Raw genomic sequence first — 19,520 nt, 5'->3', positions numbered from 1 at the left:
TGTTCCCCCGACGAGTCATGCCTTCTGGTTAACGGGAGACTGCAATACCTGCCATATCCCAATGGCGAGAAGTCTCAGGTGAACGATACCCATGTTGGATCGTTCGCCACGCAGTAACCTAAACGTATGGCGAGCCCCCACCCTTGGCAACGCGGGCAAGGAAGCCCTCTCGCTCTTGCCACTGCCATTCTTCATGGCGTGGGTGATGTCGGTGTTGCTGCTGCTGCTGCTGCTGCGGCTGGTGATGTGGGCGGGGCTCAATGGGATAGTAATCGTCCCTGTCCCTCTCGACGCGGTCATCCCGTCTGCGCCAAGGGCCACTTCCATGCATCCTCCATTCCTCATCCACGGCACAGTTGTCGCGCTCGTTATCGTACGTGCGCTCATCCAGCTCACGGAACTGCTCTAGGTCCGCCTCCATCTCCCCGAGTCGGAGGTACCCTCGACCAACCCAGTCATCAATCATCTCGGCAATCTGGCGAAAGCCGGGAGTGTGCCCACCACATTTGCCGGCCTTGAGACCGCACGTCACGAAGAGATAGCTGTGGATCATCTCGTGCAGAAAAGTTGAGATGAGCAATCGCCGGTTGTACTTGGTGTCTGTGAGGATGGGCGACGACAACACGATGAGCGTCTCGTAGCCGCCTTGGCACGAACGTCGCAGCGCCGTGGTGCCGACGATGTGCGCCTGGTACTGCGCGCTGGCTGGGTGACTCCAGTCCCAGGCAACACGTCCAGTCAGACGTTTGGCGAAGAAGAGCTCGTTGGCGGCGGAGAAAATGCTACGCAAGGCGTCGTTATCCAGGGGCCAGTCAGGTGTACTGCCGCGCGGATTCGATTTGGGATTGATGAGGACCTTGAGTATGCGGCCATGTTGCGAATCCGGGCAACGGCGCCGACGGGTCAGGCCGGCGATATGATCTCGGACCACGCGAGCGGCTTCCAGGTCGCTTATAAAGTCAGCGACGTTGTCGTCTGTCCCGAGGCTGGCAAGGGAGTTCTGCGTGGTGTCAGAGGAGATGGAGAGACCCGATTGTGTGCGCTCCATGTCACAGGCTGCGGGAAGAGGAGGACCAGGGCCGGGTGGTGAAAGGACCGGGCCCATGTCAGAAGCAGGGCCAGGCTCGAAGCTGAGGGGAGATATCGGGGGCAGTTCAGGAGTAGGTGAACATTCCCGGATGACAACGAAGCCGAGGTTCTTTCCATGCATGGAGTTGGGTGGGAGAAGAGGTGGGGGAGTGGCCTCGATATCGCGGTCGTGGTCGTAATCGTGGTGGTAGCGATCGTCATCTATAGGGTAATTGAAGCTATCCCCAGGGCCAGAGCCATATCTAAAGGCTAAACCAGCGTGGGGATTTGCGTGGGGATATCGATGGCGATCATCATTGCCGTAATCGTATCCTCCGCGGCTGGGGGCTGACCCACAACAATCGGCACTCAATTCACCGTCGGCAAATCTTGTGCGTTTGTTGTCGAAGGTGTCGCCACCATCGCCACCATCGGACTGGCTGACCCTCCGCTTTCCGCCATGGAAGTAGGGCCCGCGGCCGGTGGCACCTTGTGAACGACCGCCGTCAACCACCCAAAAGGCCATGGGACATGCTCAAACAGGGTGAACGTCAACAGTAACGTCCACGGAGCAAGTGATGAGAGGAGAGTTCACATATATGCCTGCTGGACAATGTGACGTGGTGGCCGGGGCGAATTTGATCGGAGGAGAGGCGTGGAGTGGCGATTTCTGGTCACACCACAGGGGAAGCCTGCGTCGGGATTCCGGGGATCTTGCACAATGAACCGGTTCTTGAATGTGAAGGTTGTTGGCCCTTGGCGGCTGAGTGCGGTGTGCGACGAGCGTAGATATGTCGGTGAGTCCGGGGCTGGGCGGTTGGATCGGGTGGCGGGTAGGTGCGGCGGGTCGAGAGACACAAGTGACAGACGAGTCGACAGAGAAAGTGCAGCAGAAGAATAAATAAGGGGGAGGAATGCAAAAAGCAGAGGATCCAAGACAAGAAAGGGCAGAACAGAAAGGAGTGGGAAGGGGGGAGAAGACAGAGTTTCACCGACAGGGCGAGTCGCGGAACGAGTCGAATCGTGGATATTGTCGTTTGTGTTTGTTCGCTGGGGTGATCCGCGGCCGTCCGTCTTTTTGGTGGGATTTGGTTTCGGAAGAGGCGTTGCGAGCTGGCGACTAGACCGACCAGACAACCCAGACTAGGCGTAACAAAGCAAATCTGTCAAGGGCCAGGTGCGGGAGCTCCAGTCCAAATAAGATGCATTCAGGCCGCCCGAGAGCCGAGAGCCAAGAGCGAGACAGAGGAGCGAGACAGAGCGAGCCAGCCCCAGCTCAGTTTGTTCGGTTTTGGCATTCTTGCTTTGGTCCTGGCATCCCAAACTCGATCCAACTGGCGGGTTGGGCGCTGCTCGGTCGGGGGCCAAGAAGCAAGCTCTCCACCCCCCTGGGCCTGGCTTTCAGCTTTTTCCCAGTCCATTCCCAGTCCAGTGGAGCCCAGAATGAGAGACGGCCATGAGGCCATGGCCATGCGCTGCGGTGCGCTGCCAAATCACCGCTGGGGAATCCTTGCAGGGGCCGACCAAGGCGAGGGCGAAGCCACCCGCACGCAGCACGACACGAGGCAGGAGAATCCCTGGCCAACATCGATCGCCGGCCGCCTCACTATGCACTGCTCTGCTGCTGCTGCGGCGGCGGCGGCGGCGGCGACTGCTTCCAGCTGCGGTCGACCGGTTGATGCCAGCTCGCTGACGATACAGGTCTGCTGATGCTGCTGCTGCTGATGCTGATGATGCTGCTGCTGCTGATGATGCTGAAGCGCCTAGGCTGCTGCTGTTGTTGGCGATGTGATGGGGCCGCTCTCCCACCGATGTAAGGGAGATGAATGCGATAGGCTGCCTGCTGCCAGCTGCCGTTGCGGCTGCGCACAGAGTACTCCCTCCGTACACCTACGACACACACAGCCTCAGGCCCCCATCCTATCCCATCCCATCCGCAAGCGGTGAGGAACGAGATGGCGTGTAGCAGCGCATCCACGGCGTCGCCTACTACTGTGCCTCTACGCAAGGAAATCCAAGTCAAGTCGGAAACAAACAGGGCGAGTCACCCGCCATCACCATCGCGCCAGCAAACGATGCGCAGATATGTGGAGAGCTGCTTCGTACATGCAAGTAGCAGTACGGCAAGAGGCTCAACGCCCCGTTCCATGCCAATGACTGGGAAAAGTTCCCTGGAAGCTTTCTTTCATCCATCGCTTCCATGATCCGTCACAGAGATGCTCCACCCATGGACGAACACATCCAGGGATTCCCCTTCAACCTCGCAACCTCGCAACCCAGGGCAATGGAGCCGAGGCGCCATTCTGCCCTTCTTTGCCGATTCTGGCTCAACTTCCAAGGCCACAACGCCCCATCACTTACTGCGCTTCCCAGGGAATCCCTTGAAACCTCCCTCTGCTTCTCTTTGACATGCTCCCTCGTCCCCCCGGCACCTCTAGCACTGGAGCTAATCACCGCGGCCCCGCCAGCCGCAAACTTGCCCGCGAGGCGAGATGCTCTAGTGGGTAGCTGACAGCGCAGCCATCTCCACCGAGAAATCCACCTCCAGTCGTGCTGCATCGTCCACAATGGCGATCCATTGCTATCGCCATTGCCATCTGGGACTGATTGGGAGTCGGCTTGGATGTAATTTCCTAGGCTGTATGAGGCTGATCCTACGTCTGCCCATAAATGGCATGTCGCCTCACTATCCTGGTCATGAACCTGGAAGAAATATGCAGCGCAAGGAATTACAAAATCGATACCTTACCCAGCGCCCAACTTAAGCTTGGCATTTAGATTTCTCTCAACAAATACGATACTTCGATACATAGGTACTCCGTACGTGGTGGGCAGACAGATAGGTGAGATAGGCAGATAGCCAATCTCGCTCAATTCAACTCATGGCCATTCATTTGCGGCGTAGTCTCGCCTCGTCGAAACTATTGTTTCTGTGTCGGCTGGGTGGTTTCCAAGCCTAGAGCCAGCCGTCAATCAATTTGGACCCGCCACTTCCATTGGCCTAGGTCTGCCCTCCTCCACCGCTGATTGGCCGCCCTGTATTTCGTCACGGAGAACCACCGCACCAACACCAACGCCAGCACCAGCACCGGCCACTGGATTAATTACCGTCCTGTACATCGTGGCCCTGCGAACTCGTCAACGGATATCCCGTGATGCCGACTCGGTAGTCACGGGGGAAAGGTAATAAAGCGGTCCCCATTTCTGAGTTCTTCCCACTAGTCGCTGGCTCTGCGTCATACGTCCCGCGACGAGTGAAGAAATCGGTGCGGGCCCCGATATGTGGAACACGCCGACGAAACGGAGCAGATGCAGATGCAGATGCAGATGCAGACGGGATGGATGCAAACGCACACTGCATCGCATAGAATGACTCAAACGCATAGCCTGTGACGTGACACGCCAGACGACGCCAGAAGCCCCACGACAAGAGACTACAAGTCTGCGATAGACGAGTCGACGACGAACACAACAGCGACGACGAGCCAAGGCAGGGCAACCAGACACACGCCCAAGACGTCGAATCCCCAACCAGCGGCGTCGCCTTATCACAGGATTATGCCTACGCCGAACTAAGAAGGACAAACGGCTGACACGCAGCGCATCCCATCCATATCCGTCCATCCTCGTGTCTTGGGACTCTACCCATCCATCCACATACGATGCACCTAACCGCCAATCTTCAGCCAACACAGCCAGCGCAGCCAACACGGCCAACCCGCGCCTCGCAGGACCACATCTCGCAGCATGCAAGCACCCTGCCAGCCCGGCGCACTGCGACCCTCATCTCGAGTCCAGTTGGCTCCGTCCGCGTCCGCTCGCTATCGACGATTCTAACGCTGCCGCCTCGTCTTACACTCCTCCCTCCTCTCCCTCTAGCCTTGGACGGGCGACAGAGGGAGGACCCCCTCTTCCACCGCCGATCTCTCTCTGCCTCGCACTCGCAGAGAGCAATGTCTGTCTTTGTGTTCAATTAGACCTAATAAATAAAATAAAATATTATTGCTAAAAATAATTATACTACATATTGAGTTAGTGTTTAGAAAATAACTACTCCAGGAGGATATTGCATGATTATTAGTACCTAGGATGAAGAATACAGTCATATGTGCAAATAGTGATAGGCCATGTGTGACGGCAATACTCTAATTATTTGGGTTGTAATTGTATCCTGCATTGCTAATAAAAGACTCCATTTTGTTGCCCCATCTCTTTTTGGTCGTTCAATCGCTGATCCACTTCTACTCCCTTCGGCTCGTCCACGCCTACCTGCATCGCCTCCGCATCATCGTCATCATCACTGCGTGTTCATCCCGGCGTCGTGTCCATTCCGAGTCCTCTAACGAACCGCGCTTCGTCAGCCTGTCGCCCCAGCACCTCCCGCATCTTCTCGCTGTACTGGTGTCGCTCCTGGTCTGTCGTCGCCTCGGGGTTTGCGTCCTCAAAATCGTCTGGCGTGAAGAGTGGATCTCCCGTGAAGCTGATCATTCCTAGCTTCTCCCCTGTCCAGAACATGATGTTGTCCTCGTTGGGTCGCTCGCGGCCTTGCTTCGACTTTGTTGACACGATCTTGCGAGCCAAATCATCGGACCCAGGCATTGACGCAAACAAGGACGGTTGCGTCTGCACGTCGCTGTGTCCAATTCTCATCCGTCGACACTCCGTGTGCCCGTCCCTCTCGAACCACTTGATGAGCCCTGCCCCGTCGGAAAACGCAATTTTAGTTCCGTGGTTAGCTACCGACAGGATGATCGATGACGCCGCCTTGTATCGGTTCTTCATAGTCGAGTTTTGTAGCACCGCGCTGCCATCCGAATGGATGGCTGAGCTTAGCCCGTAAAGTTCCAGAGATCCCTTCGTCTTGTACTCCCCGCCCGCAATAAGCGTACGGCCATCCCCAATTGTCTTGCACTGCGCAACTCTCTCGGCTGAAAGCTCTCCACGACGCCGCACCTCGTAATCTACGGTAGAAAATGGATAAGGCAGCGCCGCAAGACTCGACAGCCTCGATCCCGAGTAGATGGAGCCCATGATTTTCGGGAACTTTCGTCGATCGTAGTGCAGGATATTCGAGAATCGCCCCGCCACGTAAATGTCGTCCGACACCATCTTCTCGTCGCCCGCGCGAGGTAGGTGGAGAATGCTGATCGGCGTCGGTTGAGACAGCGAGGCGTACGGCGGCAGTGGTTTTGGGTCGAATATCGCCTTGAAAGGGCTGTCCTCGTTCCATCCAGGCCCATCAACCCGGTCTATAACTTCGTGATTCACATTTGCCCGCGCCCTGAAATCATGCAGATGGATCCCCAATGATGTACCCACAGTCAATGGCACACCGTCGTGAATATGGGAAAGAGTGGTGATGGACCATTCAAATGACTCGCGGCTGACAACTTCGAGCCGATTGAGATCGACTTCGAGGAGGTCTTCAGATAGTAAGGAATAGGTCAGCCGTGAACGTAGATGACGGGTGGGATATTTGCATTGACTCACGGCTTTGAACGGCAAAGAATGCACGGTGCCCACTGTTGTTCACACTGACACACTCTGTCACTCCCGTATCAATCCTCTTAGACCGCCGGTTGTTGTCATTCCCCCTCGAGTCGGTAAACAGGATACCTGGTTGGCTGGTTGCGACGATTCCTCCTCGCTTCCCCCTGCTGCCATTCACGTCCCACAGGCATACCGACCCGTCGTCCAGTGGAGAGATCGCCAGAAGAGAGCCAACACCGTCGTCCCCATTGTTCGGGCTGTAGAGGGCCATTCCGCGGACTTCTACAGGATGCCTCAATCCTCCATCTTTTACACGCGGGGCCTCAAGCCAGTTGACGCACGTCGGTCCATGGCGCTGGATATACTCATCGTACCACGAGACACGTTCGTCGGGGAAAGCTGGATCCCAGTTGGCCAGGTCCTGTAAGAATTGCATGTGCTCCCGATTCCGCCGAGGCGGCTCGTCTTCAATTGGAGATGGGAGGCCATAGACTGGTTCCGCGGAGACTTTGGTTTCAGCTTGGAGGGTTTGCTGGTCGCGTGGGCCCGAGCTGGCTTCGACGGACACGGCATAGAAGCGACGGCGGTTCTGCAGGAAGTGGTACCACGAGGAGCGGTCGAAACAATGGCGCTTCCAGAGCTCATGGTCGAGGCAAACATCGCGGAGCTTACGGGAGACAAGCTGCAGTCTGGGCAGGTAGTGAGGTTCGAGATCTGGGGAACTGCCATTAGCGGAGCTATTCCAAGCGGGGCTCGGCCGGGGAGCACTCACAGCACAAGATCTGGAGCAGGATCTCGTCCGGGAGCTCGTCCCAGCGTCGAGGCAGGTGTAGGTGCCCGGACTCAGCCATGACGCTCGCCGATTATGGCGGACGGGCAGCGGAAACGTGCAGCGGAAACGGGAACGAGAGGGGCAGCCGTGGCCCGTGGGGGATCCTGATGGAAGGTTCTAACTTCCAGGGTCTGCGGCAGACGGGAGTCACCAGACGGAAGACGGAGCTGGGGGCCGGCCAGGGCTATCGCGATAAGCGACCAGTTAAGGTGGGTTTAGGCGACGCTATGTCACCGGCTGGTGCTGGCGCCGGGGTTTGGCGCGACGCTTCCAGGGCCAGGAATGGAAGCGTGTAGATCACGTCAGGTTGGACGAGTTGGCGGTTGCTGGCGGTTGCTGGCAAGTCAGCGTGGTCTGATGAGATGGCCTACCGTGCTGCGGCCGTGTTTGGGATGCAAGTTGCACGCTGGGAAGCCTCCAATTCCCCGCTGGTGAGTGATGACTGCGTATCCGGGGCCAGCCAATGGCAAGCTGGTGGATAGACTGGATTGATGGCTCATAAGACATTGCCGAGCCTGACCATGTCAACAGCCACATGCAGTGTCCGACCAACAGCCCAGTTGCTTGTGGCTGCTTTTTTCCCTCGGTGTGTTGCACGCACCTCGAGTCACGTTCCTGACGCCACCGTGGCTCAGGATGTCTCTTCTTTCAGCTGGCACTGATTGACGGTGCATGTCTCAGTAGGTACGCAGTACGGAGGGCCCTTTCAAAAGTCTTATCTAGAAGAAGTAAGTCCTAATTATTAGGTTAGATAATAAATACACTAAGTACTTTCTGATTTCTATAGGCCCTAAAGGATAGCAGGCTACAGCATACAGCAACCGCTATATCCTGATTAGCAGCGTACTACTTACTCTGAAGTTACAGCGGCTGTTTAACGAGACTGTGACAGCTTTATGTATCTCAGGTAACCGACAGGGATAAATAGATATGATGTTACTAGCGCTCGGACAAGACTTTTAAAAGGGCCCTCCGTAGGTTGTAGGTTGTCGGTGAGCCTGGAGGTGGAGTTGACAAGTCCAGGCCTGCTACCGACAGCTGGCAGTTGGCAACAATTCCCAGTTGGCAGCAGTTGGCAGCTGGCAAACACCCAACCTCTTCCACCACCTTTATCTCAGCGTCTCCCAGCCGCAAGGAATAAACACCGCTGGCTGCTTGTTGATGCCTCAGTCAACTCACTCTCTTCCTCGCTTGATGTTTGCACCCCAAATCATGACGCGAATTGCGCGCCACATTCACTCGTCTTCAAAACAACCACTCATTCATCGCACTTGATTCACTACACACCTCTTTCGATATCGTCCAATGCAGAAACTCTCACACTCCGAGCCGCAGCGCTGAGACTCTGTCATCGTCAAACCATCGCGAACCACCCAGGGAAACCTTCACCAGGAGCCGATCGAATACTGCACGCATCGGCGCTTCACCTGCGCATCGTGGAATGCGACTTTGGTCATCTCGAGTGTTCTCAGCTCCGCCTCGCCTGCATTCATGCCGAGAGTCGCGCGCGACGGAACCTCCCACACTCCGACTCTGTGATTGTGGACGACCTTCCGCCATGAATCCCAACCCCCAGAATGTAGGTTGAACAACCTTAGCGACAAGCGTCATCACTAATTCACCCCAGTCACTTCCCTCGATCGAAACCGAGCGCTCACGCCGAGAAGCGAGAAATGTACGCCACAACACCGTATCGACAATTTCATCCAAGTCAAACCCATTCGCGTCTTCCGAACTTGGCGACGAGATCCAGCTTGAGGACTTCTCATATATCAAAGCCCACATACCTCGTGGCCGAAGCCCAGACCTCCCGAAGCTCGTCTCAGAGCATCCTTCTCGACCCATCAATGGCGCAGGAAACCCGGCAACTGGTCACAAGCGCAGCGCATCCCTTGATGAAGACAAACCCGTTTCCGAATGGGAAACTGTAGTCCCAGACGAAGAGTTTGAAAACAGTCCCCCAGTCCCACCTCAACAACTCAGGCGAAGGAAGAATTTTGAACTCGTCTTCCACGCTCAGGAAATCTTCGATTCTAGATCCAACCAGCAAAATGGATTAGCTAAACAAGAAAGGCACACAATCCTTGCGCCCCCGCGTGCGCTTCCAAAGCCACCTGCCAAGCGGCCGCCAAGATTTGTTCCTCGCCTACACTCCTTTCATTCCACGTCCAGTCTTTACAGCGACCTTGACGAGACCGACAAGGCTCCAGAAGGGAATACGAAAACCGTCCTCGAGGTTGGAGGCCAGAAGAGGCAGCCCCCTCAGCGTCTTCTTGCTCGCCATCGCCCAGAAATCCTGAGATCACTTTCCAAAACGTCAACCAGTACCAATGGTGACCCATTTCAGTACGATGGGGATCTTTATTCCGGATTTCTCCAACCTTCCGCCGAGAAGGATGTCAGCAATGCACTCCATTGCGCCGAAGGAAGCGCTCAGTCGAAAGAAACCTTTCCGCAACCTGCGCAAATAGGCACCCTGCAAACAGATACGAAGAAAGGCCCCAATGTCGCCTCGTTCTACAACGCCGCAGCTATTCGATCGACCTAGAATGTCGACGAAGAGATCAAGGTTCCAGTCATCCGAGAGCCAAAGAAAGAGCCCAACCCAGAGCCCGAATCTTCTCGCCGGCTCACTGGCGGGATCGCGACTCTGCTTCGACCCCGACCTCAGACGGGCACAGAGGCCGATTGGCAGACTGTCATAACCGAACAACCCTTCGATTCAATGCAGCAAGAGTTCCAAGACAGTATTGCAAAGGGGACAGGAAGCAGTCTTGCGGACGTGTCGGATATGACGGAACACGATTATCCTCGCGAGTATGGATCAACGGATAGAATCATCCAGCATCCTAAAAAAGGTCCTATGCCAGGCTCGTACCTTCTTCGAAATGACAAACAGAGGAATATCCCGGTACTAGTCCCAAAGTTTGGCTCTGCGGACAGGGAGGCTTTCCCCCAGAATTCCATCCGCAAACTTCCACAGCCTCCGGCACGAACCCCGGGAGGTAGTTCTCGTTTCTCGAATCCGTTTCGCCGGGATGGTTCCGCCCAGAGGCCCACTCGTGAGAGCATTCTCCTCGACATGGAGTCCAGGCGCGACAGTTATCAAACACTCGATTCAGACATCAACCTCCCTGAGCTTCGCGTAGAGGACGCCACTCCCACTCCCAATTTTGGAAAGAATGGGAGATTCAGATGGTCCCGAATTAGGGAAAATCTGGGAAGAGATCCTCCGAAGACTCCTCTGACAATCTTCGACCAACCGCTGTACAGGCTTGGAATCAAAGAATCGAGCGACCCCAAGAAGGCATCCCACATTCCGCATGACGAATTTCTGGCAAAGATCCCACGTCTTCCCTTTCCATTGATTAGTTTGCCAGAGGCAGCAATGTTGCAGCATTTCCGAAGGGAACGGGGAGAAGAGGATCACACGAATACCGCCGGGTCCTTTGCAAGCAGAGGCAGATCCAACACCATGAGCACGGCCGAGTCTTCGATTCTTGCCCAGACACCGTCCCCGACCAGACTTCACTTTTCGAGAGGATCACCAGGGGAAGGCCTAACCAGACCAGCTCCAGTCCATCGCACTCACCGCATAAACGGAGTGCTTCGACGCCGCGATTGTCAGTAAGAAGGCCCCACTCAGGAGAAGCTACTAACACTGCTCTAGCAAGCGAGAGAATTGCCGACATGCTGATATCATCATCAGCCATCCTGAATACACCCCCTCCGACTGAACCTCGAACTCCCACGAACGGCGATTGGTATAGGGGCCGTCCTCGAGATCCCACCTCCTACTACACCGGGCTGCCTCGGACCCGTGGATTCTCCTCAAGCACGATAGAGAGAAGGGCTAGAAAATTCCAGGAGGGCTATGTCCCCAACGAGGGAAGTCTGTTTACCCGATCCGAGGTGGACCTCATCGAATCGGCAAGGGTGGATATTCTGTCTCGTCGGCGACTTGCCGACAAGGAAAACAAGGGAGAAAAGATGATCTTTGTGGGAATCATGATCTTGACACTCTTCTTCCCGTTCCTTGGACTGCTTGCTCTGTGGGGCAAATTTGACTCGGCTGTTTCGTGGTATACTCATGGCGAAATGCACTCACTGACCAAGGACCAGAGGGGTACACTGAAGCAACAGCTGTTTGTTGAAGCAGTTGTTTACCCTGTATTGATTGTCACTTTGTCTGTCTACTACTCCGTTGGAGTGTAGACCTGAGGTTTTTGTTCGATGTAAAGTCGAGTTGCAGTTAAGACTGATTTCGGGATTTGTGATGAAGCGGGGAGGTTGAATCATCGAGAACAAATGGATTGCCTGTATTATGAGCACATATATTTTGAATGAGATAGGCCTGGATTGGCCAACTGGAGACTATAGTATTTGCGTACTGGACGAGGTGAATTTCATATGGCACAATGAGGAGTTTCAGATATTTAATCATATTAGCTCATGTGATTCATTCGATAACCAGCACTTTCAATCTTGAATCGCATATGGGAACATAATTCTGCTCTCCCGTCACGGTCTCTTTGTGAACAGACTACTGGAGTGGGCATGATCAACTTTACTTCTTGCCACCGCCAGAGCCGCTGCCAGAGCCGCCGCTGGAGTACTTATGTCCACTGGGGGAAGTGTAGGTGGAGCCACCATTTCCGTTGTTGTAGTAGGAACTTCCGTTGGGGTTGGAGTAATAATACGACCCGTTGCTAGAACAGTATTAGAGGTCACCAGTGTAAAGGATCGAGATGTATGAGAGTTCGAAGCAAATGACTTACGTGTTGGAGTAGTGATAGGAGTTCGAGTTGGCCGCGCCGGAACCGTAGTCTCGGGCACAGTAGTGGTTACCCTGTAGAAGCGTCAGGATTGTCCAGCTCGGACCGGGACATGACGAACCTGGCTGTTGGTGCCGCTGCTCTTGTAGGAGTAATTGTCAGACATGGTGATGCGAGTGCAAGGCTCAAGCTGTGGATGGTTGAGTGTAGTTCAGAGATGATCAAATGAGAAGAATCAGTGATGTTGGTGTAGATGAAGGAGAGAAGAAGAAGGAGGCCGAGATGCGGGGGAAGCTTGAGAGCCCGACCTTATCTACCCCTGGGAGAGGAATGCGGAAAGAACGGGCAGCTACGACAAACAAAAACAAGCAACTCTCAAGATGATAGCTTGATAAAGTTTCACACCAGGTTAGAAGCGATGCGTGTTGCTACCAATCAGCAAACATCGTGAGGTGGGGGAAAGTGGGATGCATCAAACTAAAAGCAACCATGGGTCTCACGGCTTGGGGCAATTTTACTGTACAGCAGACGAAGAGCAAATTGATTTCTTCTCAACCAAATAGAATACACAACAAAGGTTGGCGCAGGAAGCTTGACAACTTCCTTATATTTTACAAATTTCCCTAAGAAGGTCTGTCGGGAAGTCCTTGGGACACCTCCCGCGTACCCTCCACCGTTGAGCTAGGGAAGTGCGGGGTAAGATACTCTCAGACCTTGGGATTTCTTGAAGAGTCCATTGGGAATGTTCTGAGACATATTGGGCAGAGGAGATTCTAAGAACTTCTAGGGAATTCCCTGGGAGAGAAATCTACGGAGGTTAAGTAGAACGAAAATCCTTAGGTACTATATAATATGCTAAATTTTAGTATTTAATTAGATACTCCACTAAAGAAAGATTAGGGGAAAGTCCCTAACCTAAGTACGGTCTTCACGTCCTGAGTTGTCAAAACCCCAGCGCCAGCCTTTTTAAAACCACTAATTATGGCAGAAAAAGGCGCGGATTCATTGGGAGTGATTGTGAGATACGGCCCCTTCATTCTGGTGAGAGGTAGCTGCAGTTTTATCCCCGGATTGTGTGAAGCTTAGTTGTGCGCTGCCACGCTGATGATACTCTCTCACTTAACGTGATGGCATAGCAATAAGCAGCAGACATGATGATATCGATTTGCTTGAAAATTACGTTCGATTTATAAATATCAAGAGAGGCGGTATTATTTTGCTAAATTGGCTAGCGAATAATGCTTCATTAACCCTCGGCCTAATTTGAGGTGACAGCGGACGCAATGAAGAAAGAAGAACCCCACAGCATCATGAGCCTAAGATGGTTCTTATTTTCTCATATTCGACTAATAGGCAATCGTCCATTGTGAGATGGACTGGCTCATCCAGCCGTGCTTCCATTTTCTAAGCTGAAGAATGATGAAAGATGCAACATCGGCGGATACTTTGGCCAGGCGCCCATTTGTCATCGCGCTGCGACAATGGGCGAATTATGATGTCATCCCCCGCAATCAATCGATCACGACAGGACGAAACCTTGAGGCGCTTACAAACGATGCTCATTCGCTGATTAGAAATCATGAGGAACTCATTTTGAGATAAATTGAAGCTGTCCGATTGAGTTCTATCATTTGGCTTCATCAAAGAAGGGAGCCTCTTCTTCGTTAGATCGATCCTCTTACAGACCTCGAGATACGTAGCAACACTTACACAATGGCAACCAAAATTTTCTTGTATGCCTCTGCATCCGAGCCTCTGTACATGACCATACTGAACAATTTCTAGGACCGGCGCTACTGGTATTCGTCCCATCAACAGCAATCGCCGTCCGGTTACTTATTGATCATCTAGGCTTTGTCGGTGGCGCCGTCCTCACCCAGGTGTATGACGCTCATCCAGAATACGACTTCACATTGTTCGTCCGCAACGAGGAGCGTAGCAAGCCCTTTTCTGCAAGGTACCCGAACGTCAAGTTCGTCTACGGCACCCTCAACGACTCTGTAGTCATCGAGAAGGCGGCTGCCGAGGCCGACGTTGTCATTCGTTAGTTCCACTTGCCATCATTCAAGGCTCCAATTGACAGTGTTATCCAAGACACCGCAGCTTCCGCCGATGATACTCCGTCAGCCCGTTCAATTGCCAAGGGCATCGCTGCAGGCCACACAGCCAAGAATCCTGGATACTGGATCCATTTATCAGGGACTGGGATTTTGACTTGGTACGACCATGAGCATAAGCGCAGCGGCGAGAGTCCTCTACCCGAGGAGAAGTACAACGACCTCGAAGGCATAGACCGCGTCATCAACCTGCCAGACCACGCTGCTCATCGAGATATCGACAAAATTGTCCAGGCCACCAACTCCGATGCAGTGAAAACTCTCATCGTTGCGCCTCCTACTATATACGGGACTGGCCGCGGAATTGGCAACACCCGCAGTGTCCAGGTCCCCAACCTAGCCCGCGCAACGTTCCGGCTCGGTTATGCTCCAATCGTCGGTGTGGGTAAGACAGAGTGGGACAATGTTCACATCGACGACCTCGCCGACCTCTTCCTCAAGTTCGTCGAAGCTTCTCAAGACCCGGCCAAGCGAGAGAATCCCGAGATATTCGGTCGCAATGGATACTTCTTCGCGCGGCAGAGCGCCCACAAGTGGTCCGACGTCGCCACGTGGATCGCCGAGGAGGCGAACCGCCGCGGATACGCACCGGAGCTGGCGACCAAGTCGGTCCCGCTGGAGGTGGTGACCGGGACGGGGCTTCTGGCGGCGGGGACGTGGGGACAGAACTCAAAGGGAGAAGCGGAGCGGGCCAAGAAGTACCTCGGATGGCACCCGAAGGCGGTGGCTCTGAGGGACACTATTGGTGAAGCTGTAGAGACCGAGGCCAAGGCCCTGGGGTTGACTCCAAAGGATGTGAGGGCTTGAATGATTGGCTTGAGGATGACTGTCAGAGTCAGGCTGGAAGGCGTTTAGCCAGTAATTAACGATGGATGACAGTCAACTAACGGTCTTTCTTAATTATTCTGATAATAATGACGAATCTTTTTCATGCCACGGCTGATGCCGGGTCTTTGCCCACTCTGCTCGACTCATGGCTAAAAGTTCAAGTCGAGACTTACATTGAACGCACTCAGCCGTGAGCGTGAGGATCTACGTTGCACAGCATGACAGACGCGAATGTCATTGAGCTATGCATCATCTCCAGCACTGATTCATGAACACGGTGTAAGCCTTCATCATGCCACTACGGAAAGATTTTGGGTGGAGGGGCAGCGGCGGACATCAACGGGTTGCTCCTCCGAAGGCGGCAACGGCGGGCGCCCAAGCGGCGTAGTGCCCGACTCGGCGTTGCCGTTGTCGTTAACTAACTCAAGTTACATGCTAGGTCTCTTGTTAGGCAGGGAGAAAATTCGGTCAACCGACTCTCGAGTCAGACGGCCCTCCCGTTGCCACCAGCCGGGCTGGCGACAGAGTGTTGAGGCGCCTGGCTGGGATCTAGCTTTTTCACGGGCTTACAGCGCTTCGTGTACTACGTCGTGTGTTGGGGAGGTGTCTGATGCCCACTGATCAGCAGCATCCCTTGTCTATTGCCCGTCGTATGTCTTAGAGAAGGATTCTTGTCCCGAGGTCCAGTCACGAGTCTCAGGGCTCCAACCTCAGCACCAGCCACACGAATGCACAAAATCCGTCCGGCCGTAGAAAATGGGTCTACGAGGCAAAGGTACCCAGGACGGCAGCAATAAGCTGGCAGGCAACAATGTAATATTGGCCGATTAAAATCCGCCCAAGCCAATGCCGTCATGACCATATCCCGTCAGGCTTAGAATTGGCGCGTCTCCCATTTCTCACTCGCATCCCGACGACTGTTGCCCCCGGCGCACGCCCCGAAACAAGCCCGTTGTGGCCATGGCAAGGAAAAAAAAGAACTGGAGCCTAAGGAGCCATACCTAAGGAGCCATACCTACCTAAGGAGCCCTGAAAAAACTCAGGCAAAGGGCCTTACCTAAAGCGGTTTAGTGGAGGGGATCGATGGCAGCCCACTTGTGCTGACCCCACTTCGGCAGAAAAAGTTCAGTTCACAGGTCCCCCGAAATTTATTCTCAGGCCTTCACAAAATCTGGTTGGGAGAATTTCTTTCTCGAACCCCACGTTCTTCCTTCCTTCCTCATTCTCTCTTCCACCAAAATCCTCTCAGACAGCAAAATGGCGGACGAACTGTATGACGGTGCCATTGGCATTGATTTGGGTGAGTCTACATCATGTTCAACGCCTTTGCGTCTCCCTTCTTGATGCCGCTGGCGCGCGCGACCCTGTCGTCGTCGTCCGGCGAAGGAGGGGAAAATCGCGAAACTCGTCAAATTCATCAAAACCACACCACAATCATCGACATTTTCTAACCACGACCCGTCAACAGGTACTACCTACTCCTGCGTTGCTATCTACGAGGGTACCAATGTCGAGATCATCGCCAACGAGCAGGGTTCTTTCACCACCCCTTCTTTCGTTTCCTTCACCGAGAAGGAGCGTCTGATTGGTGAGGCCGCAAAGAACAATGCTGCCATGAACCCCCGGAATACCGTCTTCGATGCCAAGTGAGTTTTTCCCGCTGCTCGACCCGAAATCCCGGAATTCCTCAGTTTCTGACCGAATTTTCTCAGGCGTCTGATCGGTCGCCGCTTCGATGACCCTACCGTCAAGAAGGACATCGAGTCTTGGCCCTTCAAGATCGTCGATGATGGTGGTAACCCCCGCATCGAGGTCGACTACCTGGGCGAGAAGAAGACCTTCTCTGCCCAGGAGATTTCCTCCATGGTTCTCGTCAAGGTAAGATTGATTTTCTCTCAGCGCACAACCACAGCGCACAGCCCACCATCCCACTTTCACTCCCCCCGCCCCCGCACTAGTGAGAAACTAAGCAGATTCTGACCCCCGCTATAGATGAAGGAGATTGCCGAGACCAAGCTTGGCAAGAAGGTCGAGAAGGCCGTCATCACTGTCCCTGCCTACTTCAACGACAACCAGCGACAGGCCACCAAGGATGCCGGTTCTATCGCCGGTCTCAACGTCCTCCGTATCATCAACGAGCCCACCGCTGCCGCTATCGCCTACGGTCTCGGTGCTGGTAAGTCCGAGAAGGAGCGCAACGTCCTGATCTACGATCTCGGTGGTGGTACTTTCGATGTCTCCCTCCTGAACATCCAGGGTGGTGTCTTCACCGTCAAGGCCACTGCTGGTGACACCCACTTGGGTGGTCAGGATTTCGACACCAACCTGCTCGAGCACTGCAAGAAGGAGTTCTCCCGCAAGAGCAAGAAGGATCTCTCCGGAGATGCCCGTGCTCTCCGCCGTCTCCGAACTGCTTGCGAGCGTGCCAAGCGTACCCTGTCCAGCGGTGCCCAGGCCACCATTGAGATTGACTCTCTCTTCGATGGTGAGGACTTCACCATGTCCATCACCCGTGCCCGTTTCGAGGACCTTAACGCCAAGGCCTTCTCTGGCACCATCGAGCCCGTTGCCCAGGTTCTCAAGGACGCCGCCATGGAGAAGAGCGGTGTTGACGAGATTGTCCTGGTCGGTGGCTCTACCCGTATCCCCAAGATCCAGAAGCTTCTGTCCGAGTTCTTCGATGGCAAGAAGCTCGAGAAGTCTATCAACCCCGATGAGGCCGTTGCCTACGGTGCCGCCGTCCAGGCCGGTATCCTCTCCGGAAAGGCCACCTCCGCCGAGACCGCCGACCTCCTCCTCCTCGATGTCGTTCCCCTGTCTCTGGGTGTCGCCATGGAGGGCAACATCTTCGCTCCCGTTGTTCCTCGTGGACAAACTGTCCCAACGATCAAGAAGAGAACCTTTACTACAGTCGCTGATAATCAGCAAACAGTAGTGGGTGTTTTCGAATTTTCCCATAATTTTTTCGAGTTGCTAACGCGTAATATAGCAATTCCCTGTTTTCCAGGGCGAGCGTGTCAACTGCGAGGACAACACCTCCCTGGGTGAATTCACCCTTGCTCCTATCCCTCCCATGAGGGCCGGTGAGGCCGTCCTCGAGGTTGTCTTCGAGGTCGACGTCAACGGTATCCTCAAGGTCACCGCCACTGAGAAGACCTCTGGCCGCTCTGCCAACATCACCATTGCCAACTCTGTCGGCAAGCTCTCCACTGGCGAGATCGAGAAGATGATCAGCGGTATGTTTCCCCTGTTACGAGTGCATAAATCAGTCCAAACTAACTCGAAATAGACGCCGAGGCTTTCAAGAGCAACGACGAGGCTTTCAGCAAGAAGTTCGAGGCCAAGCAGCAGCTTGAGTCTTACATCGGCCGTGTCGAGGAGATCGTCTCCGACCCTACTCTGTCCCTCAAGCTTAAGCGTGGCCAGAAGGAGAAGATCGAGAGCAGCATCAGCGAGGCCATGGCTACCCTTGAGCTTACCGATGCCTCTGCTGAGGACCTCAAGAAGCAGGAGCTGGCCATCAAGCGGCTGGTTACCAAGGCCATGTCCTCCCGATAAATGCATTCGGGACGTGGCCATGTAGGTTAGGGGACGAAGGGCGGCGACGGTTGAGCTGCCCCGGGTTGCGAGCCGACGCAACTCGTGAGGCCTTGAGGATGGATGGGGCCACCGGCCGAGGCGATTTCTTTTTTCGATCTACGGTAATTCGGATGAGGAGAACCGAGGCAAGTGAAAAGTTCTGCATGTTTGTGTGTTCATGGGTCCTCAACAGTGACACCGACTTACGCAAGGTCGTCATGACGTATGAGAGATGCATGGATAGTGGGCAAATGGACGCGGGCTCGCTGAGCCAGAGCCCTATGAGTGGACGAAGGCCTGTGAATTTAAGCATAGACTCGGTAGAATGGAAAATACGGAATGATGCCTTTTACCAAATAATGCTGGTTCAATTCTATGTGCAACTGTGATGAGATAATGAGGATGATGATCTTGGGTGTTTGACACAGTGGATATAGCACGGAGCATCATCCAGGTGAGACGACAGTTGCACCGTCAGGCACACAGTATCAAGCTTCTTTACTAAAGCCTCGCTGGGCTAAGATACTACACTTACGTGCAAAAGTTCCGACAATATTAAAATCGCTGACGGCAGTAGTTATTTTACTATATTATTTTAATTAAGATATTAAAATATATAAAAGTATTATTAAAATTATTTGGTTTTTTTAGCTTTACTCAATATCATCAGATAGATTAAAGCTATATAGTAATCTCAAATAGTAGAAATAAACAATAAGTACTTCACCCAGCACCAGAAGAAACAGTAGCTAAACAATAAGGTTATTGCCCACTAGTCTCTGCCTGAAGCTTCCATTCAACCCCTCTAACTTCAACCCTATTATCTGCAGT

General features: G+C 53.9%; 8 protein-coding genes across 8 annotated transcripts; 3 read left to right on the top strand and 5 right to left on the bottom strand.

The window, feature by feature from the left end:
- Positions 1-6: 6 nt before the first annotated feature.
- On the bottom strand, positions 7-1,788 carry BGZ61DRAFT_132561 (uncharacterized protein). Its single transcript, XM_046237172.1, has one exon. It carries the CDS (start codon positions 1,592-1,594, stop codon positions 119-121), a length of 1,476 nt encoding a protein of 491 aa, XP_046109737.1. The 5' UTR covers positions 1,595-1,788; the 3' UTR covers positions 7-118.
- Positions 1,789-2,469: 681 nt separating this feature from the next.
- BGZ61DRAFT_473604 (uncharacterized protein) lies at positions 2,470-3,842 on the bottom strand (the record flags this gene model as incomplete). The annotated part of the gene is made up of 3 exons (XM_046248474.1): positions 2,470-2,958; positions 3,430-3,771; positions 3,813-3,842. The coding sequence occupies 3 exons, from the start codon at positions 3,840-3,842 to the stop codon at positions 2,470-2,472; spliced, it is 861 nt and encodes a 286-aa protein (XP_046109736.1).
- A 74-nt stretch (positions 3,843-3,916) lies between these two features.
- Positions 3,917-4,817, bottom strand: BGZ61DRAFT_132601 (uncharacterized protein). Its single transcript, XM_046237173.1, has one exon. It carries the CDS (start codon positions 4,690-4,692, stop codon positions 4,207-4,209), a length of 486 nt encoding a protein of 161 aa, XP_046109735.1. The 5' UTR covers positions 4,693-4,817; the 3' UTR covers positions 3,917-4,206.
- Positions 4,818-5,376: 559 nt separating this feature from the next.
- On the bottom strand, positions 5,377-7,409 carry BGZ61DRAFT_473603 (F-box domain-containing protein; the record flags this gene model as incomplete). Its single annotated transcript, XM_046248473.1, has 3 exons — positions 5,377-6,491; positions 6,559-7,272; positions 7,331-7,409. 3 exons carry the CDS (start codon positions 7,407-7,409, stop codon positions 5,377-5,379), a joined length of 1,908 nt encoding a protein of 635 aa, XP_046109734.1.
- A 1,539-nt stretch (positions 7,410-8,948) lies between these two features.
- BGZ61DRAFT_490744 (uncharacterized protein) lies at positions 8,949-11,605 on the top strand (the record flags this gene model as incomplete). Its single annotated transcript, XM_046250360.1, has 4 exons — positions 8,949-8,969; positions 9,018-9,788; positions 9,939-11,013; positions 11,061-11,605. The coding sequence occupies 4 exons, from the start codon at positions 8,949-8,951 to the stop codon at positions 11,603-11,605; spliced, it is 2,412 nt and encodes an 803-aa protein (XP_046109733.1).
- Positions 11,606-11,957: 352 nt separating this feature from the next.
- Positions 11,958-12,331, bottom strand: BGZ61DRAFT_528205 (uncharacterized protein; the record flags this gene model as incomplete). The annotated part of the gene is made up of 3 exons (XM_046253218.1): positions 11,958-12,099; positions 12,169-12,239; positions 12,287-12,331. The coding sequence occupies 3 exons, from the start codon at positions 12,329-12,331 to the stop codon at positions 11,958-11,960; spliced, it is 258 nt and encodes an 85-aa protein (XP_046109732.1).
- Positions 12,332-13,737: 1,406 nt separating this feature from the next.
- BGZ61DRAFT_382712 (uncharacterized protein) lies at positions 13,738-15,251 on the top strand. Its single transcript, XM_046242670.1, has 4 exons — positions 13,738-13,898; positions 13,951-13,964; positions 14,017-14,208; positions 14,260-15,251. The coding sequence occupies exons 1-4, from the start codon at positions 13,879-13,881 to the stop codon at positions 15,087-15,089; spliced, it is 1,056 nt and encodes a 351-aa protein (XP_046109731.1). The 5' UTR covers positions 13,738-13,878; the 3' UTR covers positions 15,090-15,251.
- An 825-nt stretch (positions 15,252-16,076) lies between these two features.
- Positions 16,077-18,521, top strand: BGZ61DRAFT_132481 (heat shock protein SSB1). Its single transcript, XM_046237171.1, has 5 exons — positions 16,077-16,410; positions 16,579-16,756; positions 16,823-16,988; positions 17,103-18,041; positions 18,100-18,521. The coding sequence occupies exons 1-5, from the start codon at positions 16,368-16,370 to the stop codon at positions 18,397-18,399; spliced, it is 1,626 nt and encodes a 541-aa protein (XP_046109730.1). The 5' UTR covers positions 16,077-16,367; the 3' UTR covers positions 18,400-18,521.
- Positions 18,522-19,520: the final 999 nt, after the last annotated feature.

Source organism: Ilyonectria robusta (assembly GCF_021365365.1).
Source record: "Ilyonectria robusta strain PMI_751 chromosome Unknown BGZ61scaffold_3, whole genome shotgun sequence".
Classification (NCBI taxonomy): domain Eukaryota; kingdom Fungi; phylum Ascomycota; class Sordariomycetes; order Hypocreales; family Nectriaceae; genus Ilyonectria; species Ilyonectria robusta.
The sequence above is the reverse complement of the archived record's forward strand: the minus strand, read 5'-3'. Positions and strand labels throughout refer to the sequence as shown.

What these genes read in the sequence shown, in the direction of transcription:
- BGZ61DRAFT_132561 (XM_046237172.1), bottom strand. Translation starts at nt 1,594, where the DNA reads ATGGCCTTTTGGGTGGTTGACGGCGGTCGTTCACAAGGTGCCACCGGC.
- BGZ61DRAFT_132601 (XM_046237173.1), bottom strand. Translation starts at nt 4,692, where the DNA reads ATGGACGGATATGGATGGGATGCGCTGCGTGTCAGCCGTTTGTCCTTC.
- BGZ61DRAFT_382712 (XM_046242670.1), top strand. Translation starts at nt 13,879, where the DNA reads ATGGCAACCAAAATTTTCTT. An exon ending in CGAGGCCGACGTTGTCATTC is followed by an intron (nt 14,209 to 14,259) that starts GTTAGTTCCACT and finishes GTGTTATCCAAG; the next exon opens with ACACCGCAGCTTCCGCCGAT.
- BGZ61DRAFT_132481 (XM_046237171.1), top strand. Translation starts at nt 16,368, where the DNA reads ATGGCGGACGAACTGTATGACGGTGCCATTGGCATTGATTTGG. An exon ending in AATACCGTCTTCGATGCCAA is followed by an intron (nt 16,757 to 16,822) that starts GTGAGTTTTTCC and finishes GAATTTTCTCAG; the next exon opens with GCGTCTGATCGGTCGCCGCT. An exon ending in CCTCCATGGTTCTCGTCAAG is followed by an intron (nt 16,989 to 17,102) that starts GTAAGATTGATT and finishes CCCCCGCTATAG; the next exon opens with ATGAAGGAGATTGCCGAGAC.